General features: G+C 48.4%; 11 protein-coding genes across 11 annotated transcripts; 3 read left to right on the plus strand and 8 right to left on the minus strand.

The window, feature by feature from the left end:
• Positions 1-1,571: 1,571 nt before the first annotated feature.
• N7471_001624 (MBL fold metallo-hydrolase) lies at positions 1,572-2,435 on the plus strand (the record flags this gene model as incomplete). The annotated part of the gene is made up of 2 exons (XM_057274345.1): positions 1,572-1,580; positions 1,632-2,435. The coding sequence occupies 2 exons, from the start codon at positions 1,572-1,574 to the stop codon at positions 2,433-2,435; spliced, it is 813 nt and encodes a 270-aa protein (XP_057142524.1).
• A 288-nt stretch (positions 2,436-2,723) lies between these two features.
• N7471_001625 (thioesterase family protein) lies at positions 2,724-3,699 on the minus strand (the record flags this gene model as incomplete). Its single annotated transcript, XM_057274346.1, has 2 exons — positions 2,724-3,460; positions 3,498-3,699. The coding sequence occupies 2 exons, from the start codon at positions 3,697-3,699 to the stop codon at positions 2,724-2,726; spliced, it is 939 nt and encodes a 312-aa protein (XP_057142525.1).
• A 96-nt stretch (positions 3,700-3,795) lies between these two features.
• N7471_001626 (ATP-grasp domain-containing protein) lies at positions 3,796-4,551 on the minus strand (the record flags this gene model as incomplete). The annotated part of the gene is made up of 1 exon (XM_057274347.1): positions 3,796-4,551. The coding sequence occupies one exon, from the start codon at positions 4,549-4,551 to the stop codon at positions 3,796-3,798; it is 756 nt and encodes a 251-aa protein (XP_057142526.1).
• Positions 4,552-5,830: 1,279 nt separating this feature from the next.
• N7471_001627 (putative MFS polyamine transporter) lies at positions 5,831-6,859 on the minus strand (the record flags this gene model as incomplete). Its single annotated transcript, XM_057274348.1, has 2 exons — positions 5,831-6,763; positions 6,839-6,859. 2 exons carry the CDS (start codon positions 6,857-6,859, stop codon positions 5,831-5,833), a joined length of 954 nt encoding a protein of 317 aa, XP_057142527.1.
• Positions 6,860-7,819: 960 nt separating this feature from the next.
• Positions 7,820-8,659, minus strand: N7471_001628 (uncharacterized protein; the record flags this gene model as incomplete). Its single annotated transcript, XM_057274349.1, has 1 exon — positions 7,820-8,659. One exon carries the CDS (start codon positions 8,657-8,659, stop codon positions 7,820-7,822), a length of 840 nt encoding a protein of 279 aa, XP_057142528.1.
• Positions 8,660-9,774: 1,115 nt separating this feature from the next.
• N7471_001629 (NAD-dependent epimerase/dehydratase) lies at positions 9,775-11,082 on the plus strand (the record flags this gene model as incomplete). The annotated part of the gene is made up of 5 exons (XM_057274350.1): positions 9,775-9,816; positions 9,872-10,129; positions 10,185-10,296; positions 10,349-10,408; positions 10,472-11,082. The coding sequence occupies 5 exons, from the start codon at positions 9,775-9,777 to the stop codon at positions 11,080-11,082; spliced, it is 1,083 nt and encodes a 360-aa protein (XP_057142529.1).
• Positions 11,083-11,507: 425 nt separating this feature from the next.
• On the minus strand, positions 11,508-12,181 carry N7471_001630 (VOC family protein). Its single transcript, XM_057274351.1, has 3 exons — positions 11,937-12,181; positions 11,847-11,883; positions 11,508-11,772 (listed from the first exon to the last, which is right to left on the minus strand). The coding sequence occupies exons 1-3, from the start codon at positions 12,154-12,156 to the stop codon at positions 11,646-11,648; spliced, it is 384 nt and encodes a 127-aa protein (XP_057142530.1). The 5' UTR covers positions 12,157-12,181; the 3' UTR covers positions 11,508-11,645.
• A 425-nt stretch (positions 12,182-12,606) lies between these two features.
• On the minus strand, positions 12,607-13,555 carry N7471_001631 (peroxiredoxin; the record flags this gene model as incomplete). Its single annotated transcript, XM_057274352.1, has 3 exons — positions 12,607-12,946; positions 13,020-13,343; positions 13,530-13,555. 3 exons carry the CDS (start codon positions 13,553-13,555, stop codon positions 12,607-12,609), a joined length of 690 nt encoding a protein of 229 aa, XP_057142531.1.
• A 752-nt stretch (positions 13,556-14,307) lies between these two features.
• Positions 14,308-21,247, plus strand: N7471_001632 (two-component sensor protein histidine protein kinase; the record flags this gene model as incomplete). The annotated part of the gene is made up of 3 exons (XM_057274353.1): positions 14,308-14,417; positions 14,480-16,671; positions 16,755-21,247. 3 exons carry the CDS (start codon positions 14,308-14,310, stop codon positions 21,245-21,247), a joined length of 6,795 nt encoding a protein of 2,264 aa, XP_057142532.1.
• Positions 21,248-22,191: 944 nt separating this feature from the next.
• On the minus strand, positions 22,192-23,769 carry N7471_001633 (cytochrome P450; the record flags this gene model as incomplete). Its single annotated transcript, XM_057274354.1, has 1 exon — positions 22,192-23,769. The coding sequence occupies one exon, from the start codon at positions 23,767-23,769 to the stop codon at positions 22,192-22,194; it is 1,578 nt and encodes a 525-aa protein (XP_057142533.1).
• Positions 23,770-25,905: 2,136 nt separating this feature from the next.
• N7471_001634 (uncharacterized protein) lies at positions 25,906-26,825 on the minus strand (the record flags this gene model as incomplete). The annotated part of the gene is made up of 3 exons (XM_057274355.1): positions 25,906-26,090; positions 26,155-26,728; positions 26,784-26,825. 3 exons carry the CDS (start codon positions 26,823-26,825, stop codon positions 25,906-25,908), a joined length of 801 nt encoding a protein of 266 aa, XP_057142534.1.
• Between the last annotated feature and the right edge of the window lie 110 nt (positions 26,826-26,935).

Raw genomic sequence — 26,935 nt, forward strand, 5'->3', positions numbered from 1 at the left:
ACAGGGCATACGCATTTGCGCAAGAACAAGAGTAAAACGTACACTTGGGTACCATTTGGCGTTTGTTTCCCAGTTTGCACTACTTGGATGTCTAATATGCTCTGGGTCCGAAGGGCTTAGTTTAGGGCCCTAGAAATGGGTCTAGGTCTGGGTCTGGGTCGGCTGGGTTAGGTTCTGGGTCGGAACCTTCGACCCAAAATGGGTTTTGCGGAAGTCTACTTTCTGAGGTTACTGTAGGACAGGTGGGCCAGTTGTGGCTTCTTGGGGTTTCTGTTATTGGTTTGTCCAGGTCTGTTATGGCGTCTTGGCATCTCAGAGGCTTCCGCAGCTCTGGTTGAGCGGCGTCAGTGCTGAGAGGGGTTGCGAATAGCTTCACTGAGAGCCTAAAGGGCTCATAACCTCTAGGCGTAGGATACGGAGAAGAAGAAGCAATATCAATGATGATGTTGATGATGGACAAAGGGAAGAAGTCCCTCTGCCGGATACTACTAGCTAATGCTCAGTCTGGACGGATGGTCACATGAGCACTCAACAAGTTGCAACAAATTAACCAAAGATCACGAGCCAAAGTTCATTGCCATTTCTGCAATGGGGTTTCCTGTTCCTCTGAACTTGTCACATAATCTCCATATGGCACCGCATTGTCTTCATCAATCCATTGTTGCAAGATTTCTGGCTTTTCCATTGGCGGGATCATGCCATTGACTCTCCAATTCTGTCGAGGATGCTCGTAGATGTTGTACTCCCATTTAACTCCTTTAGGAGCCAATATCGGTCTCACGATGGTGTTGATTCGCTGGATAACGCCAATCGAACTTCTTCTGTAGGAAATGAACGGGCGGCATGATCGATCACAAAGAATACTGCATTTGGTGGTGTTTTGCCACCGCTGAAGAAGCAACCAACTCGGTTTTCGTGGAAAAACACATTGACAAAGAAGGCAGGTAAACCTAACTCAACGTAGGTATCGGTCGGGCAATGGTCTGTTTTTCGGCAGCGGAGAGAGTGTCCGGGGTGAGTTCGAAAGTCCAACGAGGCATGTTGTAGAAAAATTGCTGGTGTCGATTGGACGTTGTCTTGAGGGCGTTGTTGTTTATTCCACAGTATATCCAGAGTATTCTAGTTAGGCCTGTCTCTGGGACGGGGGATCGAGATTATATACCTTCCAACTCATTCAGTCAACGCCGATCACCTATCTCCTCCCAGTACAGCGGTACCTCCATAGGCATTCAATTATAGCCGTCGCCCCGCAAATCCGCAAATCGTCCATTTTAGTGCGTCCTTTTGGAAATATAAGCACGGTCATCTCAGCCCAAGCAGATCACTAATCATTTGCTTCCGGCAGTGTTAAATATGGTTTTTGTGCTTTGTGCGCTACCCCGGTTCTCGATCAGTAATCACGAGGTATATCTGTTACCCGCGGTTGACAAATGAACCTCGATGTAGCACATAACTGCGCTGGTAAAAAGGCCACTGTTTTCGCCAATTCTGCCCCTCGTACAGCTCACTAGGTTCTAATAACCACATCACTTCTTTTTTTCTAACTTCTCGTCTGAAGTCTCTGTTTCACGATGTCATCGGTTCTTTGAGCCGACGTATATGTCTCATCTCGTCTTCCGATTGCTATTGAGAGAGCCGGTAGCCCGAGTGCCTTCTCCCCTATCTCGTGTACTCTGATACAAGGCGAATCAGAAGCCGTCTTGGTCGATACCCCAATTTCCGTCTCCCAGACTGAATCCCTGGTTTCGTGGATCAAGGAAACGGCTGTTGGCAAAGAGTTGAAATACATCTACATTACGCACGGACATGGGGACCACTGGTTCGGAATCTCGGTTCTCCAAAAGCACTGGCCGAATTTACGCGCGATTGCTACTCCTGCCACTGTTGCCAGCATGAAGGAGCAGCTTTCCCGGGAGAAATTTGAGGGAATCTGGCTGAAACTTTTCCCGGGCGACCAAATCCCTCAGCCTTTGGTTTTAGCGACGGCGATGGACTCGGATACATTTAATATTGAGGGTCATACCTTCCGGGCTATTGAAGTTGGCCATTCCGACACGCATGATACAACCATTCTTCATGTTCTGAGTATTGATCTGGTTGTAGCAGGGGACGTTGTGTACGGGGACGTCCATCAATATTTCGGCGAAGCCAACACCACCGAGAAGAGAAATGAATGGCTGCGTGCGATCGACCTTATCGAAAGCCTGAAGCCCCAAACTGTGATCGCAGGGCACAAGCGGGCCGGCACTGTGGACGGTGTATTCAACTTGAGAGCGACGAGACAATATATCGTCGACTTTGAAAACGCAGTCAAGTCTACATCAAACTGGCAAGATTTGTGGGAAAGAATGAAAGAATTGTACCCTGGACGCATAAACCCACATGCTATCCTTGCAGGGGCAGTGGCTGCCTTTCCAAACGAGGGGAAGCAATAAGCGAATTCGGTACACACAAAGGAAAGTGAGAAGGGCTTTGTTTATGTTTTGCGGGCCAGTGATATGAACTAAGAGTCCAATTTTGCCCAGTACTGATAACACCTATGTTGCTCGTCGGCGTTATGGACATCAAGTTCCCCGAAGGATGTCCAATCTGTACATAACATAATCATTTGAGTTGGTAATACACTGAAATAAGGAGAAATCGCTGGTTTGGGACTCGGGCTACAGTATGATTATCACGCAATTTCCCACAATCTGACTCTCCATAATGCTATTGACAACAACTTATAGCTTGCCACCACTATCCCTTCCCTTGATGTTCCGGGATGCGTCAACAACTAGTGCCACCTGAGTGCTAGTCGCCACCAAGTCACCCATTTGATCAAGGACAACAACATCAAGATCCGCACGACTACCCTGGACTTTTCTAGTCACCACGCGAGAGTAGAGCCATTCCACTCCCTCTATCGGGAGTCTCGTCTTCAAATCAATATTCAATGAGACAGTTGGAAACCAGAAACGATCTTTGGCCGCAGCATTTTCCGGAGCCTCCCTTTGCGGTACATTCTCGGATAAGAGTCGATGGGATTCCATTGCAGCCAACCGATCGAGGCCTGCTGGAAATATATCCACAAGGAACATAACTGCCTCATTAGACCAACGTGCCACCTTCCCGCCCGGGGTGAATCGTAACCATTGATCAACCACCTGCTTTGCACGAGTCTCTAACGATGCCGACATCAGCAAATTTGGTGCATAGACCTCCAGGTTCCTCATTGCAGCCATCGCAGGTGAAAGTGGTGGGAATTTAACCCATGCACTATCTCTTTTGTTCTTGGCTAGTGCGAGGAGATCAACCGACCCATCAGAGCGGGTTCCCGGTACTGGAGCAGGGCCCAATTCCCAGGTACCATTGTAACTGGGCCCACCTTCTGTGTCTGGCGGACTAGCGTTGATATATGCGGCAGCTTTGACCTCAAGCTTGCTATCCTTGCTGATTGCGCCAGACAGCGCAACGCCGTCTGGTAGCTGCAGAAGAGATACATGAATGGTGCTGACCCTCGAGCCGATCTTCGTATTTTGTATTTTCAAAATAGCTGGCCCAATGGTGGTTCGGCGCAAATAAGTTATTTGGAGTGCTATTGGCTGCGGGGGGGTTCGAAAAGCGATGAGTGAAGTTGTTGGCGAAATGGACCGCGGCAGCTCGGTAGAAGATACTAGCTGTGTACCCTCCGTGAGGCACTGCTGTGCATGTCAGCATCTGTACTTCTTCAAGAGACTTTCAACTTGCCTTGTCCAATACACCACTGGGGATCAAGTTTCGCGGAATACGTAGTCGAGTCGATCGGGGTGATGCTTATCGCTTTCTCAAATAGCGCAGAGTGGGAAGGTTCATCCATGTTGACTGCCTGATCAGCCTCGCCAAATTACCGCAAGGACCAAATTCAATCAGCCAGCAATTTGGCTGCTCAGCTTGGAGATCCGACTGGTCTGAGCCAATGCGGAGATCAAACAGCCCCGATTCATCGGTTGCATAATTAGCAACGGAATTGCGAACCCTAGCCTCAACGTGAAAAACACCTGTGGTAAGTCCTAACCGAATCAGACTGTTCCGGATGCTATCTCGTAGGGTCATTTGTTCGGCTTCAGGGAGGGCTGTGGGGTACATGATCTGAGTCTCTTGAAAGTTGCTCGTCTGGGCATTTGCGTCGGGTGCGTCTCCAGTGCAAGGGAAATCATCGGAGATTTCAAAAAACAAACACTCTCCGTCGAGCAGGATTATATTGGTATCTACTTCAGGTCCGTCGATATAGGGCTCGATAACCACACCGGTACTGGTGGAAATTGACCCTAAGTGACGGACAGAGGCGCGGTGTACAGCGTCACGGAGTTCGCCGATGGTCGTCACCCGTGTGACGCAGTCGCTCGACCAGCCTAGACAAGGCTTCACAATCAGCGGGAATGTGAGTGGTGGTGCATTGGGCCGTGTTACGAGATCGTCGAGCTCTTCTATACTTTGAACCCGGAAGCTTGCTGAGACTGGGGTGTCAGCCTCCTCGGCGGCTCTAGTTGCGTACTTGTCTGTTGCGACTTTCAGGCCCCCTGAAGGCATGGTGGGCAATCCGAGCATTTCGGCTGCTTCAGCTACTCCAACTAGATGTCGGTCGTTGGAGGTGATGATTCCATCTAGGTTGCGATCTTCAAACGAGCCAACGAACGATATGGGGCTGTTAAGTTATGTATAGCGACCGATCAATGTTCAATCCCGAGAACTGCCCATTCTTTATAGTAATTGCTGTATTACTATCACAAGAGAATTGCGGAATCGTAGACTATTGTTCACATAATCATCCCTGGTATGGGGATGAGCCTCGGTAACTCCAAACTTACGCCACTGGTGTACCGAAATCGTACGGTTAGATCCCCCCGTCCTATCTCTATGACTTATATTAAGCCGATTTGCTTCTTCGCTAGATCAGAAATCGATATTAACCGTAAGAAACTACTCCCTTTTGTTATCGGTAGTGAAAATCGTGCCAAGTACCTGCTGCTATTGGAAGGACTTGACAAAGCAACTAATGATCTCATGCTACCGATCTTGAACGAGCGTGCAGGATAGGATAGCACGATACATCAAGGGGCGTGTTCCTTCGTTCCATTGGGTCTGTGTCCAACTTGACATTATCCAAGGGCTCTCAAACCAAAGGATTCCTGATTGATTATTTGTTCACATACATAGCGATTAATCCGACGGCGTATCTATTGCCAAATTATATTGCTGCCACAAAGGTCATTGTCTAAAAAACAAAAGTCTACCTATAAGTCTACCAATCTATTGATTTCAAAGCGTACAGTAACTCGACGCTGTGTTTAATACTTAGCACCCAAAGCCCCAATACGACATCTCCATTTGAACGGCTTATTGCTGAGTCTCCGTCAATTTCACGCCCGATCCAGTAAAATGGCTTCTTGCTCTCAACCGGTCTCCATATTTAAAAAGGAGCCAAGGAATGGGTAGAAGCAGGATAGATAGAAAGCCAAAAAGACTCCCTGCCCAATGAATACCAAGATTTTGGTACATTTGAACCGTAAACAAAGGGAAAGTAGCCCCCAATGTATATCGTCAAGTGCCATTTGCTGCCAAGGCTATCATGTTGTTAGCAAGATGTTCTTCAAGAAGCTCGCGGAGAAGCAATTTTACCAGAGGCCACAGCTTCGGCACGGTAAACTTCGGCCATGTATATGATTGTGGATAGCTGGGGAAAAGGTATCAGTTTTGCAGTCTGTGGGGAATATATTAATGCGTAGACTCACGAAAAGTGAGAAAGCGCCCCATCCAAATGGAATACCAGCAGCGACTAATGCAGCCCAGTGAATTTACGGGCAATCTCTTACCAAAACAAGCCAATAGGCAAAAGAACGCTTCCTGCCATTGCTGCATACAGCCGATGCTCGGGAGCTGCAACCCCACCTGCAGCCTCCAAGGCCTTTGCGTACAAAGTTTTGTCAATAATGATGAACATAAGCAATGCCATAAGATATCCGATCATCACGCTGATGAAGCCAAGTCCCACCTGGCGCAAATAAAACCCATACTCCAGCTGCAGAACATATGAGGCACTACCAAAATAAGCGAAGATCATTGCATATGCGAAAGCAGTATAAATGGTCAAAGAGAGAACGATCACTTCTGTAAACAGCATCTTCACAGGCCGAGCCACAACTGGTGTAATCTTTTTGAATGACCCATGATGATCGGCTATTTTGTTCTCTTGAGTGTTCTTCCTGGCGCTTTTCAGGATCCAACTTTTAGAAGTTTCCCGCATGAGCACAGTTCCCAACCAGACCGGCCCCCCGATCATAAGGAGAAGGTATTGGGTCCACCTCCAGTTGTTGTTGTGATCGTGTAGTATGTAGGCACCCGCGAGAGGTCCGAGGCTAGGGCCTAAGAATGGCCCCAGAATGAAGCACAAAGAGACCAAGCCTTCTACCTTTCCAAAGGCCCAGATATCACCCAAGGTTCCGGCTCCGATTGCAACCCCTGCTGAGCCTAGAAATCCTGCTGGAAAACGGCAAACCAGCAGAGTTGCATAATTTCTTGCTGCTGCCGCACCTCCTGTGAAAATGAGGAGAGTTGAGGAAGTAATGATGTAGACCCATCTTCTCCCTAACGCTACTGATAGAGGTGCAATAAGGAGAGGGCCTAAGGCAAGCCCGAGTGTGTAGACTGTGAGGGAGAGAATGGATTCTGTACGATTCAAATTGAATTCGATGGCGATCATCTCGGTGGCTGGGACTGTAACCGATGAGATGTTCCGAAAGTACTGCAGGAGAGATAGAGTCAGGAAAATTTCGCACAAGCGGAGATAGATGGTGTGTCAAGAGAGATGAAAGCTCACATCCAGAAAGCCAGCGCGCATGGGATAAAGGTATGAAAGATCTTTAGCCCGACGTGCCAATTCGCCAGGTTTCTCTTCTCATTTGGATCGTCCCATGAGACACCCTCTATGTCATGGGAGCTGGAATATTTCTCAACATTCACCTCCAAGCCAGTAGCTGTTGTCACGTCAAATGACATTTCGTTGGCAAGTTGTCAACCTATATCAGGTAGGTAATTTGCTAGGTATCTCAATTTAATGGTGGAAATCAGCAGCATTCTGAAAATTGAACAAACGGGCTCTACACTTATAATGATAAAGTAGACCAATGTGGATCATCTAAGATAGTAAACTATAAATGTTGAGTAATCGCTCTGTTGTTTCCAATTTATCGTTCCACCTAAGCCCTGACCATTGAATTTTCAGTCGGCCCGTCTCGGCCAGTAAGACGGAGTGTCAACGGGAAGGCTCTGGACTTCTAAATTCCAGATTAATGATCAGTGCCCGTAAGCTAGAAGTCTGAGGGGAAGAGATGATTTTTCGAAGATTCGGATGAATAAACAGGACCCTCAGTATAGATTTCTCTCAAGTCATCACTCTTACAGTTCATCCCAGCAATAGAAAAGGTGGAATTCTTATCTAGTTAAGTTATAATAATCATAATAGAGAACCCTAGATGATAATAGTAATCTCATTTTCTGACAGCCAAGGAAAGCTCACTCCCAGGATTTACTTAACAGCTTGGTTGGATCTCGGCGTACCAAAACTTTCGCAGACTTTACCACGAAGCCGGTTCACCATTGCTTCGTTTCCGTCCTGAATCGCATCAGCATGTGATGGAATCCCAAACACCAACAATAAATGCTACAATTCCGAGCATGTTTCCTTTGCCCGGACGCCACCCTCACTCTGCCTAGGTTTTGACAACAATTCCGGGTATATTTCGCTCTAATATTATTTACACAACAAACAGGCCAAGTCACCAGACCATCTCGACTCGATCTATACAACCGGCTCATCGAGTGCAGCCTGCTCCGCTAATGCCTTTAACGACCTCTTCTCCTTTTCGATGCCATTCCGTCGCTGAGCCGTGTCACACAGTTCCAAATTCCCACATTCGCATTCCCCATCCCTGAGCCACCGATAAGTGATACTCCACCGTTTCCCGCGCGGCCTCACCGTCCCATCTGGAAGGGTATCATTCTTCCGCTTCCTAATACCATGCGTCCAATGCAGCCTCGAGTCGCCGCTCATCTGCATCATGCTCCGCGGGGTCAAGTCGACCTCGATGCGTTCCTCGCCCCGGCGGAATATCATCATCGCCGGCGCGCCAAGAGATAACGCGTAGAGCTGGTCATATGGTTTGTGTGCATCTACATGAGGCGGGATGCCCGCGCCTGGAGGATAGTACTGCAGACAGACCTGGTCTGGAGGTCGGCCTTCAGTTGTCGGGATGAGAGGTTGGAGCCATTGTGGGAATTCCTTGTATGGGATATCGGGGTCTATCCCGAATGTTTTATAGTCGAAACTGTAGCCGTAGTGGAGTGATATCCGGCCAGGGCGGTCGGGCCATTCTAGCTCGTTGGAAAAGACCGAGATGAGTCGTTGCTCATGTTCGGCATCGACAAAATCATCTTTCCAGAAAATACCGTATGGTTCAGTGGGCAGCTCGCGGAAATTGTTCCGATCTTCCATGATCCTTTTCGATCCTGTCTCGGACCTTGAAGGCGGGATTATAAAGTGTGTGGAAGCTTTGCCCGTGATGACTTTCAAACTCTGATTTTGGTGGGTGTATTGATTACCGGTATCAATACCGCGCTCTGCAAAGAGTTTGGACGTCATATTTAAAATGGGGCTCCATCAAGTGTTTTCTGTTGTAATATAAAATTACCGATTATCATCAAAAAGGCCCTGTGATTTGTTTCTTCAGCGTTGAGAGCGTTCACATCAAATAAGTATATTTTCTCTAAAATATACACAACAAGAATAAAAAAACATAGCACTTTATTATAAAATTTCCAATTGCTTTAATTCTATTCAATCTAGTATAATAATAGTGTGCTCGCTCTGCCAGCTTGCTTTGGTGTTGCAGGGAAACTCATCAAATACAAGGATCCCGGAATGTTCCAGTATTATGTAGCATGTAGCAGATTCCCGCCCGATATCACCCATGGTATACTAGTTCAAAAATATAACAATAGTATTCCTAGCATAAAAGTTGACAATCTACTACTATGATCACTTGTCATTGGCTCCAACCTTCCAAGGTTGGCACCTAGATATGAACCATTTTAAATTAGGCGGGTAGCCTTCCTGCGGTAACTAGTATCTAGACTTGAGGCATTGCAATTCAATCCAGTCCGTTTTAAGATAGCCTGCATTATCAGAGTAGCAGAGACTTTTTCCTCCATAGCAAATACCGATCTGCTCTTACTACGCGATTTTATGACGATTGAGGGGTTGGAAGCATTAGATGGTTGATCCATCTAATTCTATATATTCGTCTACACCGACATATCCACGCAAACCCAAATATTTTACAAGAATATTGATAACCTTGTCACAGCCTATTAAACTGTACCAAATGGAAGAATTCTGAACCAGGTCTAAAAACACCAGAATGGAAATATTATAGATGGAACTCCGTTGTGACATTAGCACTTGTGGCTCAACTCCGGTTGTACTCACGCAATCAAAACAAAATCAAGTACGATATCGTTCTTTTTGGAGCGACTGGAGAGTTGTAAAATGGTGGGTAGATGAAGTTTTGCATTAGACTAGTTTTTGCATTAGACCAGTGCGGCCCAACACCCGCTACTGGGTGTTGGGCCGTGCGTTGGGCCGAGTAGTGGGGGCTTGGTTACTACCGCATCATCTATTTCAGGACTATATATATGCAGCTAGAACTTCCGCATTACATTGTTTAAACTCAAAATACTAATTCGAAATCTTCCATTATGTCAGACAAAGTCCATGATATTAGCTGTGAGCGCCTGTTGGTAATCAACCATTTGCATATTGTTCTCATACATATTTCTCATATACGGACAACAGATCACGGGTGTAACTGGCTACATTGGATTCAAGACACTCACAATTGCCCTCGAAAGAGGATATCGTGTTCGCGCGGTCGTCCGAAGCGAACGCAACATCAACGAATTGAAAGATAAAAGCACGATCATCGCACAGAGTCTTGATCAGGAGCAACTCGAGTTTGTTGTCATTCCACACTTTCTTGAACCAGATGCAATTTTTGAGTCCCTTGAGGGTATTACTGCCATCATTCATCTTGCATCACCGTTAGCGCTTGAGGTAATGCATACGCAACGAACCAGGTGTTTCTCGCGACTTACATATCTTTCGGCAGACCGATGATTATAATGTTGGAATTGTTAAGCCAGCTATCTCAATGGTGACTACTGTTTTGGAAGCAGCCACTCGTGTGGCATCAATCCGCCGGGTGGTCTTAACATCTTCATGTATGCAATTCCTCGCCCTCATTTTGATCTAGGAAGCTAACTCCTTCCCCAGGCGTGACCCTGATTCCATTCGAATGGAATATTAACCCCGACAGCCAGCGACTATATATAGGTTAGTTTTCTACCTCATCCATTCAAAGTTGCATGCCAACTCATTATCTATTTCGACTTTCAGTTGAAGATGTGAATACCAGTGTTACTGGTCCTTTCTCTACTGCAATGGAAGCTTACTGGGCATCCAAAGCTCTGGCAAGAGTCGCGACCAAAGCATTTGTTAACCACGCGCGGCCGAAATTCGACTTTGTCAATCTTCTGCCCTCGGTGGTAATTGGACCAGACGACCGCCTGGACGCAGATCCAACTGCGACAGTCGACAGTCTGCTTCAGGGCACGCGAGCAGCGGTTCTTGCACCCGCGCTGACATCCTCACTCAACTCGTCATTTCCCTATGTTGGAACGCCAGTTCATGTTGCCGATGTCGCGCGCGCACATGTTGATGCGGTAGATGCTGGTTTGGTTCCTGGAAATTCTGAGTATATTCTCTCTTCGGATAGTCCGAATGGAGTGGTCTGGGATAGGGATGTTCAAGCTGCCTGTAAAAAGTTCTTTCCAGAAGAGGTGGCGAGTAAAAGGTTGCCGCTCGAAGGCTCTTTGACGGCAATAAAATGGAGGCTCAGTGCCCGGCAGACGGAGGAAACTTTTGGTTGGCAGTTTACCGGTTTTGAGGAGACAGTGAGACAGCTACTTTTGCAGTACTTGCAGCTCGAAGAAAGGTCACTCAAGTGACTTTAACGTGGTCTCTTGGGTTGTATTGGGAACTTTCAAGTGCAGATAGAACAAAAACATGATAAATTGAAAATAAATCACGCGATGGTTGAATTCAGTTGAGATCTTTTGGTACATTTAGTAAATATTAAATAGTAGACTCCGTTCATGTTATCCATAACCTCGAGTAGAAAGATATATCGCATTCAACTTGCGGGATGAACTAAGCTTTTGACGCGGCATGGTAATAAAAATATATGGATGTAGATTTTCACTTTTCGTAAAGATTAATATACCTTGAAGAGAGGAACGCTTTAGGCAGTATGCTCTCTGGCATACGGGTCGATTCAGCACTCGTAATTCAGCGTCATGCCAACCGGGGCATACAAAGAGAACTGGGACGTCAGTCCAAGAAGTGAATCCAGAGAGGTGTAGGAGTGTGTATTGTCAATCTGTAACTATCTGCTACTTATAACCTCTGTACATCAGTGCTTACATAACAAAACTGCAAAACCTTGGAATGGAAGGAAGGGCAGGCAAGGCTAATACGTAGTGAGGACTATGTCCCCTACTACAACATGCATTTACTTTGGAACATACACAGCCTCCACGTTGTTCCCGTCCAAATCAATTACAAAAGCTGAGTAGTACGGTTGTCGACTCATTTCTTTCCTGATCCCTGGGCCTCCATTGTCTCGACCGCCATGTTGCCTAAAATAGGGTTAGCCTTTAGTCATATACAATGCAAGTAATGTGTTATATCCTGGTGGCGAGGTTCAACTTACAGCGCCAGCTGGTAGAATTGATCCACAGCTTCGCGGCCTGATTTGCCTGTATTAGCAAATCTTCAGAATTTCAATAGCAGGCATGCTCACTTGGGGCATCGAATGCGATGTGAGTTGGCAAAGGATCTTTGTCTTCAGGCAGCCTTTTGAGCCAGAAATAAGGATAGTCACTGCCATAGCCGATGAGAGCATCGTTGTGTACACGAATCATTTCAGTGTACCCGATCGGTTGCAGGATGGTACCATAAAATGACCTCAGTGAGGTGTACTTGGCAGCGGAGGCCCAAAAGAAAATATGATTGACTGTCATGTTCCTGAAACTTGCTTGATAATTTAGCTGTGGTTTACATGCATGGGTGGGTGCGGGGCTTTATATGCTAGGCACTTCCCAATCTCTTGATAAGCAACTAGGCTTCCGCAAGGCCCCATAGGTTTGGGCCCACAAAAGCCCACAAAAGCCCACGAAAGCTTCCACGTGACCTTTTAAAATGACCTTATGTTTAAGCCCCGTTTTCCTATCTTTTAGTAAGGTAATATATAGTTATTATTAAAGAAGTAGAATATATATAGAGTTAAATTTATAAATTACCTATTAAATAATTATATAACGCGTTATATAGATAATTTCTAAATTACAGCTATTCCCTCAGAAAGTATGGTTCGTTTTGAATGCCGAAGTCCGCTAACCCTTCCTAGATCCGGTTGGCAGTCATACATACCTTAACAGAAAATATGCTTAAATTACATTGATATAAAATTTCTAACTAGGGGCAAATTCATCCTTGGCCAACGGCGCAAACCGCAGGTACGGCTTGACCACCTGCATGTTCGGGAACCGAGCCTTGGCATCCTCGTCATTAATACTGGAAGGAACGACCACATTGTCACCGGGCACCCAGTTGGCGGGCGTATTGATGCGATGTTTGTCGGTAGCGAGTAAAGAGTCAATTACGCGGAGCAGTTCCGCCGTGTTACGGCCTGTAGAGGCGGGATAGGATTGAATCAAGCGGATGACTTTGCTGGGATCGATGATGAAGACGGACCGGATGGTGTAGGCAATGCCCCTGGCATCCACATTAGTGATATCTTGGTGATCCAGCCTGTTCATACGCGTCAGTCTGTGGCTGGGGTGCATAGGTAGAAGCGCAAAAGGGAAGGAAGGAAGCCACTGACATGTCATAGGTATAGGCGATCAGGCGATCCTTGTCGCCGATGACGGGGAACGTCAAGGGACACCCCGCTATCTCGGCGATATCGTTGATCCAGCCATCGTGCGACTCGATGGAGTTGGCCGAGAGACCGATCAGCTTGACGTGACGCCTGGTGAACTCGGGCTCGTGCTTGGCTAGCGCGGCCAGCTCGGTGGTGCAGACCGGGGTGTAATCCTCCGGATGGGAGAAGAGAATCACCCAGTCGTTGCCCACCCACTCGTGAAAGTCAATGGGGCCGATGGTGGTTTCGGCTTGAAAGTTGGGGGCAATCGAGCCCAAACGGAGACTAGAAAATCGAAATCAGAGTCGGACCCCCTCTCTAAAAGTGCCCCCTCTCTAAAAGTGAAGGCAAAAGAAGGAAAGATATTTTGGGTTTGGTTTGTGATTGAAGAAATGTAGCAGAACCAGGACAATGGCAGGGATATACAAGCGCAGAAGGAAAATACGAAAATAGGAACTTGCGAAGACTTACGCGGTGGCCCTCGGTTCTTCGGGCATTGTGAGGTGGCGACAACTGTCTTCGAGAACCGGGATAGAAACCAGTTGGAAATATGAAAAGGAGAAAGAGGACTCAATGCTGAAGGGATTAATTTGAGAATAGATTGCGGATGGAGAAGGCAAAGCCCAGATGGAGGGAGGAGTCTGGAAGTTGCTAGCTTCAGAGGCAACCACTGATATGCGCTGTCAGATCCTTCCGCATTTTGTCTCCGTTCTCAATTGTGATCGCCATTCTAATCTGTTCGGTTCCCGAATTGCTTATTTTATTATGCCCTTTCCTCGTGCAAGAGTAAATATGAAAGGAAGTTTGAGGTTCGATGCTTTCTAGGGTACATGCCATAGGTCCCTAGCCAATGTCTAGTTCATTGGGTTACGAAGAGCTGTAGGGGCCAGGGTTCAAAACTCCTTTGTAGGGGGATTTTATGCCTGAATGCCTTAATTTAGAACCCTATGAGACTGGGTACGGGAGGAAACCGGTTTTTCTGGAACTTCAATAATGGCTCTTTCTCCTCGCCAAGCTCATTCCAACTTTAACACAAGTAAACGAAAACATACTTGGTTTCATGCATCATAGGTGGCCGGTTTCCTTTCACTACATTGCACTTCATTTTTAATTTACGTCTGAGACCTGGAATACCTCATTGGAATCTCGACGTAACCAACAGAAATTCACGATGACCGTGACACCGGCCGACAGTTGATCTCCCCGCTCAGTCCTCAAACCAACCCCTTTCCCCCCGGGAATGCTGGTAATGCACGAAGAGGTGCAAAAGATTCCGGTCGATCTGATAAAAAAATTGGATCGCCTGGTGGCATATACCTGGGACGAGTCGAGGCAATTTCGCTCAAGCTATGGCGTACGGTGCGTTGGCCAACCCCCAATTTCCAGACCGAAAGAAAGGCCCATGCTGAGGCCTGTCTTAGGCATGTTTTCGGTACCAAGTACCCTGACCGTAGCATTCGTCCGGATAATGCGCAGACCACTCGCCTCCGAAGTGCCTCTTCTGCCAACGATTTGAGCGCCTCGGCCCCATGTGGTCCTGGCAGTGACAGCAGCGTCGGGACCGAGGGCAGAGGGTCGGAGAGAAAGATCGAAGTGGTGGCGCAAATTGGTGAGAATCTGGTGTCGGAAGAAAAGATACACGAGGCCTATCAGATGCTGGCATCCGCCACTGCTTCCCACCACAAATATTTCCTGCGGCCCGTAGAGATGCAGCGCTTACCCAGCCTCGATGAGGACCACGAACCATCGCTCCTAGTCTGCATTTACGAAAGCCCCGGTCCCAACGATCTCCTGCGCTTCGTCGATTGCGGCGCAACGTGGTATCATATGCGATGCGAAGGAGACCAGAGTGATGAGGTGGGCTTGCACCGATCCGATCGGAGCGAGCTCATGCCATTACAATTATTTCTGGATTTTGCCATCGGCGCGGCGGAGTGCATTGAATTGCTGCATAGCCAGCGGGTTGTTCATGGCCAGATCCGGGGGGATACATTTCACTTCAGCCAAGAGACCGGTCGGGTAAGATTGATCCATCTCGGTTTGGGCCTCCAGTTCCATGATACCGGACGGCTGAGCGGCGGCTGGCCTGCCCTGGCGAACCAGAAAGGTGCCACGACGAACATCTCCTATATGAGCCCCGAACACACCGGCCAAGCGCCGATCCAGCTGGACAATCGGGCCGATATATACTCCCTCGGCGTCCTGCTATGGAGCGCTCTAGTCAACGAGACCCCGTTTGGTGGTAAGACTCCCATGGAAATCATCAGGGAGGTTCTTGGACAGGAGCTCCCGTCGATTTCGACCTTGCGACCCGACGTGCCGAACACAATTGCACGGATTATCGCCAAGGCGGCGGCAAAGAATGTCTCGGAGCGGTACAATTCTGTTGGCGGTCTGCGACATGATCTCGTGGAAGTACGGAGGTTGTTGGCAGCCGGAGATATGGCTGAAGTGGAAGCTTGGGAGATCGCCAGCAAGGATGTTTCCCCGTTCTTTACGCTCCCACGCACGATGGTGGGCCGGACGACCGAGCGGGATGCCATCGTCGAGGTCCTGGATCGTACGTTCCGAATGTACCAGGATGGCAAAGGACTTCACCTATTGTCACTGCCGGAGGACCAAACTGCAAGGTTCGCCGTTCCTTCCCCACCAGGCGCTAGCCTGGAGGAAGAGGAAGCCCGTGACCTGGCCGATGGATTTTTTAGCCTGCCGGGGTCCACCAACATGACCTCCGCTGGTATTGCTCAATCGTATCCAGCTAATGTGAGCCGCGTGCGATCCCCTGGAGGCTCTCAGTACAGCTCGAATGAGGGCAGCGAGTCCGGCCGCGTGGACTTAGACAAGAAGGGGGCAGAGAAGCGATCGTCGACTCTGTCGTTCGACAGCACCAGCGGCGGGGGAAGCTCCCGATCTAGTGAGAATGCTAGGAGGACAGCTGCGCATCGCGCGATGGTGCCGAAAGGACGATGTGAGATTATCAGCGTTGAGGGAGGGGCCGGTTTGGGCAAGTCTCGACTCATCTCGTCGGTACAGATTGCAGCCCGACGAAGAGGCTTCTTTGCCAGCTCCCGGTTTGATATCGCAGTCAAAGAACGTCAACGTCCGATTTTGAATCTATTTTCCAGTCTATTCGAGCAGGCCTTTTCAGAAAATACAATTGAACCTAGTTTTCTGCCAATGCTACGAAATCACATTCGGCCTGTCTGGGACACTCTGCACAAGATTCTAGGCCTTCCAAAATTCCTCCTCGGATCAGGCCCCAATTTTCCAGAACAGGTGCCGCATAATGCTGCTCGTTCGACCATGTCATTACCCTATCGGCATCCTTCCGAGAATACTGGAACGGAGAGTTCCCAGAAATTTCTTCGAGCCGGATCCTCGACCAAGTCTTTGCCTCTTGTGCGGACGTTGCTGGATATCCTGCGAGCCTTCACGCAATACAAGTTAGTGTATCTCTGCCTGGATGATGTCCATTTGGCAGACGAAGAATCGTTGGAAATTATTGCCCAGATCGTCTCGGCTAGGATAGAAATGGTGGTGATCTTGGCCTACCGACCGGAAAATGCTTCATCGGAAATGATGACGAAGATCCTTCGCCTCTCTACCAATAAAGGTATTTCCCACACTTTTTTGAAGTTCTTGCTGTTGTATCCTTTCGGGCTGCCTTACTATGTTGCATCATGCTTACCAAAGTAGAACTTCGGAAGGGAAGAGATGTAGGTATTACCAATATCACACTCTCTCCACTCAGTGAAGACAGCGTGTTGCAGTATTTAGCAAGCACCTTGTGTTTGCCCGTCCCTGTTCTCTTGCCTCTGGGGGCGCTCTTTCAATCTAGGACGAGTGGAAACCCATTTTACGTCCGTGAAATGTTGAACGAATGCTATGAACATGAATTCATCTGCTATGACTACCACAAAATGATGTGGTCTTTCGACCTGAGCCGCATATCCGATCATTTCAAAGCGGATAACTACAACGACGCCATATTCGGTGATTTCTTAACGAGGCGCTTGAGTAGCTTAACGCCTGTCTCCAAGTCAATCCTAGCCTGGGCATCCACTTTAGGCATGACCTTCTCGTTCCAGTTGGTTCAGAAGCTCCTCAACAGCGATGAGATGGTTTCCGAGTCTGGCTTGCCTGAGCGGGAGATGATTCAATGCCTGCAAGCGACCATTCAAGCCTACGTAATCGTCCCCACACAAGATCCTGACGTCTTTTCGTTTACATATAACCATTACATGCATATCGCAGCGTCATTCCACATGAGAGACCATGATCATGTGGATTTTATTAAAGCACAAGTACTGTTTCGGTATTACTCCCACGATGACAGATATCGCAACATGTTGGCATCGGCCATTATCCAATCAGCACCGATAATCAAAGGCTCTGTGGTAAGCAGGAAGCCTCTCAGAAAATTTTTATTCGACTATGCGAAAGCTGCAAGCGAGACCGGCTTCCGCGCGGCCGATATCAAATCTTACTCAAGTTGCATCCTATTGCTCCAGGAGGACATGTGGAACGATGATGCCGAGGATGTTAGCTACGACGAGACGCTGCAGATACTCACCTCCGCTGCTGAAGCCTACTTGTACCGAGGACAGCATGCCGAAGCTAGTCTGTTGCTGAACTCTATGATATCTAATGCTCGAAGCCCAGTAGACAAGGCTCCCTCCTGGATATTGCAGTCTCGCCTGCTTGCACAACTGGGTGATTCGTCTGGTGCTTTCAATGCGCTGAAAGAAGGTCTCTCAACTCTGAAAGTCACCATTGATGACGTCCCAAACTTTTCCAAATGTGACAAAGAGTTCCGTCGGCTATGCGAGGCCATTTCCGCTATTCAGATTGACGCCATTATCGAGAAGGCTCCCGTTGAGGATCCAACCTTGGCTGCTGTAGGCGCGGTTCTCGTCGAGGCCACTAGCGCGGCTTTCTGGTCGGACACGCTGACCTTCTACCAAATGACGCTGGTCATGGTTGAAACCTATCTCTCTCGCGGCCCCTTTCCCCAAGCGGGCTTGGGACTATTGCAGTTGGCCGTGATAGCGATCACTCGCGACAACGCACTCACCTTTGCAAGTCATTGTGCGGAGCTTGCTCTGACTTTAAATGAACAATGTAAAGACCCACATACCAGGGGACGTGGCATCGCGTTATACTTGACCTTTATCGATCACATCGAACATCATGTCCAGTCCTCAATCTGTCAGTTGGAAGGGGCTTTGGATTTCTCCATCCACGCTGGTGACCGAACCGCGACCATCTTGAACTACGGGCTACTGGCCACCATGAAGTTCTTTTCCTCTGACAACCTGGCCGAGCTGGAGAGCTTCTGTATTTATAGTTGTCAGGACATTCCCAACTGGCAATCAGACACACCTGGCGGTACGATCCTCATCACAATCTGCCAGCTTTGCCGTGCTTTGCAAGGGAAAACATATACGCATGACTCAACAGGGGTGATGAGCGACGAAGAACACAATTCGGCCACATACAAGTATTGGCTAGTAAGAAACATCAAGAACAGTGACCGGCCGCTGATGCTCTATGAGAGTATGGAAATTGCTCCGTTGTTTCTGTACGGTCACTACGAGCGAGCGGTTGTGCTGGGGAATTCTTGTCTGAAGAAAACAAATGCTATATGGTCCGCACGAAGCACGCGTTTCCTCATGTTCTTTCATTCTTTGTCTCTAGCCGGATGCGTGTGGATTCGAAAGCAGCAGCAGCTTAATCCCGCATATCGCGCATGTTCTTGTGAATTGGCGTCCGATATCAATGGGCGATCCCTCGAGGCAACTTTCGAGGAGGAGATGATCAACCTGGCCAAGATGTTGAGGTATTTCAAGCGCAAGATTGAACAGTGGCAGGTCATCACGGATGTGAATTATCTGGCATGGACAAAGATTCTGGGTGCTCAGATCGCTGAGATGGAACATGACCAAACGGCTGCTTTGCATCTGTATCAAGAGGCAATAGACCACGCTTCGATGCATGGATTTGGTTTCGAGGAGGCATTAGCCAACCAGCTATTAGCTGAACATCTGATGCGTGAGGGCTCTTCGCGACTGGGTACACTCGCTTTGAAAGAAGCAGTTAGTCTCTACCGGCGAATGGAGGCCACCGGGGTGGCCAATCACATTCTGCGTTTGCATGGTCTAGAGCAGAAGGCAAAGAGTGTGGTACGAGAAGCCGCTACTCAAACTGAACCAGACGAAAGCGTTTTACATATCCGCCCTCAAATATTCGAATCTGGGTACGATGGAATTTTGAGCGCAGAAGAGTCCCGGGCAGAGCGTGTTCTACACATTTCAGATCTGACCTCCATCCTTGAACGGTCACAGGTGATATCTAGCGTTCTAAGGATTGAGGATCTGCTTCGGACAATGTGCACAATTATCATGGAGAGCTGCCATGGCGTTGCCACTACTACGGCCATCATCACCGAAGAGGACCCGACCATCGGGTGGGCCGTGGCAGCCAGTGGCGATGCAGCTGGACGCATCAAAGTACATCACACTCCGACGCGGATTGGAAAATCCACTCTGGTTGAAGAAAGAATTGTGAACTACTGTGTGCGCTTTCGCGAAGCAGTGTATTTGCCGGACGTCATGCAGGATCCAAGATTTAGCCACGTTACCGAAGCGTGGGTGGCCCAGAACCCGGTTAGTAAATCGATAATGGCGTTGCCCATTTCCCAGGGCGGCGATGAGAGCGAACCCCTTGCGGTGTTGTATCTGGATGGACCGCCCAACGCATTCTCGTATCTCAATCGTGTCGTGTTACAGCTGCTCGTCGTCCAATTTGGAATTAGCTACTCCAATGCACTGACCCTCAAGGAAGTGGAACGGGTATCCGCCATCAACCAAGCTATGGTAGACGTGCAGAAGAAGGCCCTAGCGGAAGCGATGTCGGCCGAGCAAAAGGCGAACACTGCGAAGGCGGAGGCCCTGCATCATGCCCAGCTAGCCGAACAGGCTGCCAAGGCCAAAAGCAGCTTTCTCGCCAATATATCTCATGAGCTACGAACGCCACTCAATGGGGTTATTGGTAATTCAGAGCTTCTGCTCAGCAGTCCACTGCTGGAGCAGCAATTGGAAATGGCAGACTCGATTCGCATGTCAGCGAACCTTCTTCTCACCGTGATCAATGACATGCTTGACTTCTCCAAGATTGAAGCAAATAAGGTGCAGTTACATATTGTGCCCTTTGAAGTCGATAAGATGGTTCGGGATGTCGTTCGCTTGATGTCGACCAACTTCGGGAACAACCGACAGTCCAACAATATCCGCATTATTCAGGATGTCCAAGCACCCCAATACCGCGTATATGGCGACCCCATGCGTCTGCAGCAGGTTTTAAGCAACCTATTCGGTAACAGCCTTAAATTCACGGAAACGGGGTCCATCACAATAGGATCCAGGGTAGATGATGAAACTGAGGACTCAGTTCGTCTGTCCTTTTGGGTGTCCGACACTGGTATTGGCATCCCCGCAAACCTCATACAGCAGTTGTTCAAGCCATTCATCCAAGCTGATGCCAGTACCGCGCGCCGGTTCGGAGGCAGTGGTTTGGGACTCAGTATCTGCAAATCCCTCGTACATCTGATGGGGGGCACCATCAAACTCAAGAGCGTTGAAAACGTCGGCACGACTGTTTTTTTCACGATCACCTTACCGAAAAACAATTTCGGAGGTTCAGGCACTGCTGCTCCAATAGAATCCACCAAAGACTCACTGTGCCTGCTCGATAAATCAGTCCCGAATTCCATGGATCTGTCCCAAATCCCCCGCTCACACCTTCGCATCTGCATCGCGGAGGATAACCTCATCAACCAGAAAATCACGTTGCAGTTCCTCAAAAAGCTAGGGTTTGCCCAAGTGGATGCCTATAACAACGGTCTAGAAGCCGTGAACGGAATCCAGGAGAAGGCCGGTGCCGAGCAACCGTATCATCTGATATTGATGGATGTTCAGATGCCCATAATGGATGGGTATGTTGCCACCCGCCGTCTCCGCCAGGATCCTGTAGATGCTGTGAGGCGCATTTTGATTATCGCTGTGACAGCCTCAGCGATTGAGGGTGATCGGGAGAAGTGTCTGGATTCGGGGATGAACGATTACCTGGCGAAACCGATTCTTCTCGCGGCGTTGAAAAACAAGCTTGATAGATACCTACAACCCAATTGATCTGGTCTGTTGTTCATGTATATGATCTGATTACTATTACCTGCATATTTGTATCGCTATGATCCCTGTGATGCCACTCATCTAATGTATAGTACTATATAAAGAATAGACTAGGGTGTGCTTCGCTATTCCGGCCCCACGTAAGAGGAATCATACAATCTAAGGTAAGTGCAGCCTGCGCATTTTAGTGGCTCTCCGTCCGGGTTCTTGAGTCGCAGCTGTGCTAGAAGGGCTAGGATCTTGAGACGCAAGAAAATGAGATTTATCTTGGCCTACTCATGAGCTCTTGGGAGTACACGTGGTTGGTTTCTAGGAGCCTTAGGGTTCGTATCGTTGTTCCTGGGAGTGATCACAGCCACTCTTATGGGGCCCTCCCTTGCTTCTAAGAGCCGAATGTGCCTAAGAAACATCTTAGGCACCTAGCGTTGTGCTCCTGTGAGAGTATAAAATATGTATTGAAAACACTGATAGCAGTATCTCTAGCCTTTCTCGTCACTTCAGCTAGAGATGCTCTTATTGAACGCTCCTAGGAGCGCAAAATCCAGTCCGTCATAGCAACATACTCGAAAGCTTCTCACCAAAGAAGTTTAGATAGTTTTGTTGACCATGGTTGCAATTGAAATTTTAATGGTTTTTTGAGTGTTGATTCGTGCAACCGGATTGCCATTCATGGGCCCCATATCAGAATTGAGGCCCGGAGAAAAAGAGCTCAACGCGTTCAAAATCGAACTCATTATTTCTGTGCATCATAAAAGTGCTTTCGACGGACTTGGATTCGGAAAACAGAGGCTGTTTCGTGAAGATGATGCTAATGAGCTCAGAATGGGTTGATCTCTCAAAGAGTTCTGTCATCTAAAAACGTGCCGTGGAAAGATCTGGTAGGCCCTGCAGCCATGTGACCCCTCACCATGGCCCACAAACATCAACTGGGGACAAATAAACCTCTAACTGAAACCTCCCGAACTCTCACCCCTCATCTTAATCCGAACCGGCATTCCAAGCTTCGGATGCCCAGTAATCATACCAACCTCCATAACCTGATACGCCTTCTCCCCAAACACAACAGGTGAGTCATCAGGGAAAACAGTTTCAATATCCATTTCACGCACCGTAAGCGCCAGGATCGCTCGCAGCTCAATCTGGGCCAGCTCCTGGCCAATACAGTTCCGGGGGCCCTGCTCGAAGGGCCGCCATGCGTTTTTCCGTACATGCAGCGGCTCGCCCTCTTTTGCGAGCCAGCGCTCGGGCAGGAATTCCGTGACTCGGGGCCAGAACTCCTCTGCTCGCTGGACGCCGAAACTCAGTCCGAATAACATGAATCCATCTGTGGGGTACTGCTTCCCTGTTTCTGGGTGGGTTAGGTAGAAGGCTGGCTGGCCTTTGCGGATTGTGCCGACGGGTGGGAACAGGCGCAGGGTTTCTTTGATGACGCCCGATGTGTAGGGGAGCTGGTTGAGCAGGGCTGGGTTGGCGGCGATTTGGGCTCGGGCTGTGCTTGTATTAGGGCCGAGCACGGCGTCATGTTCAGCACGGAGAGAGGCTAGTGCTGATGGGCTTGTGTTGAGGAGGTAGTAGGAGTATGAGAGAGCAGTCGCTGTAGTGTCGTGTCCCGCGAACAGGAAGATCTTTATCTGGGCAATGGCGATGTCCATGAAATGTTCGTCCGCATCGACTGTGTTGGTCTTGGAAGAATCTTGTTCGGAGAGGTAAGCCTTGGTGGCTAGAGAGTTGATGGTCTTGTGTCCGGTTGATTCGCCATTCAGATGCTCATGTATTCCTCGTTCGATATGTGGTCGGAGATAATTCTTGATGACCCTGTTGTTATTCCACATGCGAAAAAGGCGTAGTGGGTTGAGAGCCATGACTAGTTGATCGGGGGAATTGCTTGTCCACATCAAGGCAATCTGTCGCTTCAATGTCTCTTGTAGCTCGTTCTTGCTCGTTTGGCAATGGAGACGAATGTCACTATCGAGGTAGGCTGTTAGTGAAGGTTTAAGTAGGTGATAAGTAAAAGCGCGCGCATACAGGATAGCCCGACCGATGATATCGATCGTGCAGCTAATGGCCTTATCTTCAAGCCTAAAAACTTTCCCAGATTCTGCAGCACCCTTAAGTTGATCAACAAAGACATCAATCTCCTCAAGGAAGGCGGGTACGAGTGACAGAATATTCTTGACAGAAAATGCCGGATTGAAAATGCCTCGCCACGTCTTCCATGTATCTCCCGACATGTTGAGGAGGTCATTGAGTTGCGTAAGAGGCCTGAACTCACCCGCCAGTGACGGATGCTTCGGAAGCGAGGTGGTCTGCGTGAATCCAGCCATCATATCAGGATGGAATACGGCCAGCATTGGGGGCGCAATAGGCCAGATATCGATGTACATGAGCCCAGGCACCTCCAATTCTGGGTGGTCTTTGGCAAGGAGGAGAGGCATATATTGCCCATGAACATCACTGGGATATTTGGCCATGGTTTTGCCGATATGGTGCAGATGTCCAAAAATCCACGAATGTGGCAGCATTGGCTGAGAGAATTGTAAGGGTATTGATCAACTGCCAATTCAGGGGACTTTACACACCACTTCATATTGTCTAGCGGCATTCCGGAATAGACGACGGACTTGCCAAACTCGATAGATAGACGCGATGACACCCGCCAAGACGAGCGTTACACATGCTCTACCCAGGGTGATACAAATTGTCATTTTCGCAGCTGGGGTCGGTTTGTCAAGGATGTCAAGAGAATGTGTGACCCTCCCAGAGATCAGATTGAGCCGTTGCACCTATACTGACCAGACTTATGCTGACCAGCTCGTATTCTTTCTTTTTGACATTTTCGATTAGACCAATCGGTGCTGCGAGAGTATTTGAGGCTGATTGGGCAAATGCTAAGCCTCTTCAAATGACGCATATAGCATATACCACTTACGGTCAGAGAGTTTGGAACTTTGAAAACAAACAAAGTTATAGTTTTAATACTATAAATGTACGTAAAATTCTGCACAATCTCCTTTGTTAGAACCTGTCCGGGTGATCTGCGATATCTGCGCACTAGTATAATCCTCCAGAACCCCCTTGCCATTTTACCCAACCTTGCCCCTCATTGTCTTTCACCCCATGTACAGAGGCCTTTGAGCAACTGAAGCGTTTAGTTCTCTGAAACATTAAACTTTCCGAGTTCCTGGGCAAATGTGCGGCAGATTGACTAAGCTAGGCAGCAGTCGGGTAGACTTTTAGAAATGTAATTGTCATACTGACGTAAGTAATCCATACCAAGCTTGATATGTAAACTACATCTTGACCCCTACCCGGTTTGGAATTCTTCCGGACGGCTTCAGTGATCCGCTTCAACCCGATGGCCTCGCTGCTTTTGAACAGGGGTTGAAGGTTCATATTGATCGCAAAAAGCTGATCTTCTAGAATTTTCCAGTGATATGGTTGATGTCCATGCCACTCCAAGATGGAGAAAGAAGTGACGGCGGAACAATCATGCATTGTATGCTTGCTCTCACAATAACAACACCTATAATAAGAACTAGACTGGCCCTGGGCTAGAATGCGGGGGGGGCCGTGAAACAATTGAAGGTTGTGGATTCCACTTGCAAGAAAACGGCTTGATCTTAGCTGCGGGGACGCTAGTCCTCCACTAGCGGACTAGCGCAAACCTAGATCTACCACTAGCAGACTAGCGCAAGCTTAGATCCACCAGTGTTATAATCACCGCTTTGGATTGAGCTTCCCAATAGGGAAAACATAATTTAATTTGGAGAATCTCCACTGCTTACTGGTGTATTCACGACTTGAGGTCCCCGGTACTGAAACCGATCTATGCTTCGAAGCTTCCCCCCATTCAAGACTATCATTCAAGCTATGCTCGTGATGGGAATGCCGGTCACCTTACGTGGCTTGCGAAGGCGCCATAGGAAGTCTGACTCGGTCACTTTCTCGAGCGCTTGGCCATAAGCACAACACAACTGACAGCTGTGTGAGCCCTGGACCAAGAAACACAGAGCTATGGGCCCAAAGCATTCAAGATCCGGCGGTGCTTCGAGTGTCTAATGATACAATCCAGAATACCCCGGCTGCACCAAAGTGTTGCTGAGGTTAATGATGTTGCCTAAGTGGTGGCTTTTCTGGCAAGTGAGGGGGCGGATAGATTACGGGTAGTGCAATCTCAACCAATGGAGGATTGATGTTCAACTGATATGATAAATTATCTTTGAACTTGAAAATGTCGATATAATTGCAAATAGAAATATAATAATCTTTGAGACTACGGGATAGTGGAAGTAATGATGTAGGAAATTGTAGCCTAGATGACTGTGTATTCATTGATTGATTTGTAATGACAGGAAGACTGAGAGCTCTTATGCAGATAGCTGTACAGTGGGCTGCGCATAGTAGAGGTACTTAGTATGAAGCCTTGAGAAGTGCGGTGAAATCTCGGCTGAGCTGGCGCTCAGGTAGGTAATGCAGATCTTGGGGAGGTTTTGGAAAACAGAGGCTGTTTTGTGAAGATGGTGCCGATGAGCTCAGAATGGACTTATCCCTCAAAGAAGCATGAAGTCTTTCCAGCTTGATTTCATCCGCGAACATTTCCATTCAAATTGCCATATGAATCCCCAATCTGGCTTACTTACACCCAGCTAGCAAGCAGTCTAAATCCACTCTCTGTTACCAAAGTGCGACAGAAAGGCACCACTATTTTCATGCGTGATGTCCTCGATGACCTTTCTCTGTTGCCTCACGCTCTCCGCCGGAGTGCTGGGTCCTTTGAACTCGGGGTTTGCTGTGACAACATCCTGCATCAAATTTGCGATTCGAGGCATCACTTCTGGCGGCGCTTCAAAATAATCACCGTCAGCCGTTGCCCATGCACGATAAAATTCCTCTCAAAGATGACTTACGTGGTACTTCCTGGGTATTAACCAAGCCAGGACTCAGGGCTAGTAATGTAACCCCCTCACGCTTCAGCTCGATGCTATATCGGACCACGACCATGTTCAGGGCGGCTTTCAATGCACTATAGGTCACGAAGAATCCGATTGTGCCTTGTCGCTGGGAGTCTAGATCGGCCAGCCCGGTCGTGATCACAACAATCTTCTTGATGCTGCTCTTCCGCACCAGCGGCAAGAAGGCATTGATCGCATACATCGCCCCGATGACATTAATTTCCAATGCCTTGACCATGTAATCATGCAACAGATCCTCCCGGCCACTGAACTCGGTGGGGGTCAGAAAGTCAGCGGCAGGGTTCTGGTGCACTCCATTTACAATCAGGTAATCCAGAGAGCCGCCGGTCAGTGCTGCGACATCGGTTGCTGCGGTTGTGAGGGATCTGTGGTCGCTCAAATCGGCCGCCAAAATTTTGACATTGCTGATCTCATCAGCAGCCAGCTTCGCCTCGACCGTCGTAGGTGCCCTGGCAAGGCCTATGACGGTATTTTCTGGGGAACTGCTCAGTTGTCGAAGCCATTCGTACTGCCAAAGCATGATTAGTGGTGATCAGGGTCGCGAAACACCGGAAATAACTTACCCCTAGGCCACGGGATGCCCCGACAACAACGTAGGAGGGCATGGTATCGATGAAGCCGTTTGATCGGGCTTGTTGATGTTTTCTGGGAAGCAAGGACAACGTAACACAGGATTGAAAGATGTGGAATTCCAGCAACTATTCGAGCAGACCCA

Source organism: Penicillium samsonianum, assembly GCF_028829775.1.
Source record: "Penicillium samsonianum strain IBT 33392 chromosome Unknown utg000001l_segment0_segment0, whole genome shotgun sequence".
In the NCBI taxonomy this organism is placed as follows: Eukaryota; Fungi; Ascomycota; class Eurotiomycetes; order Eurotiales; family Aspergillaceae; genus Penicillium; species Penicillium samsonianum.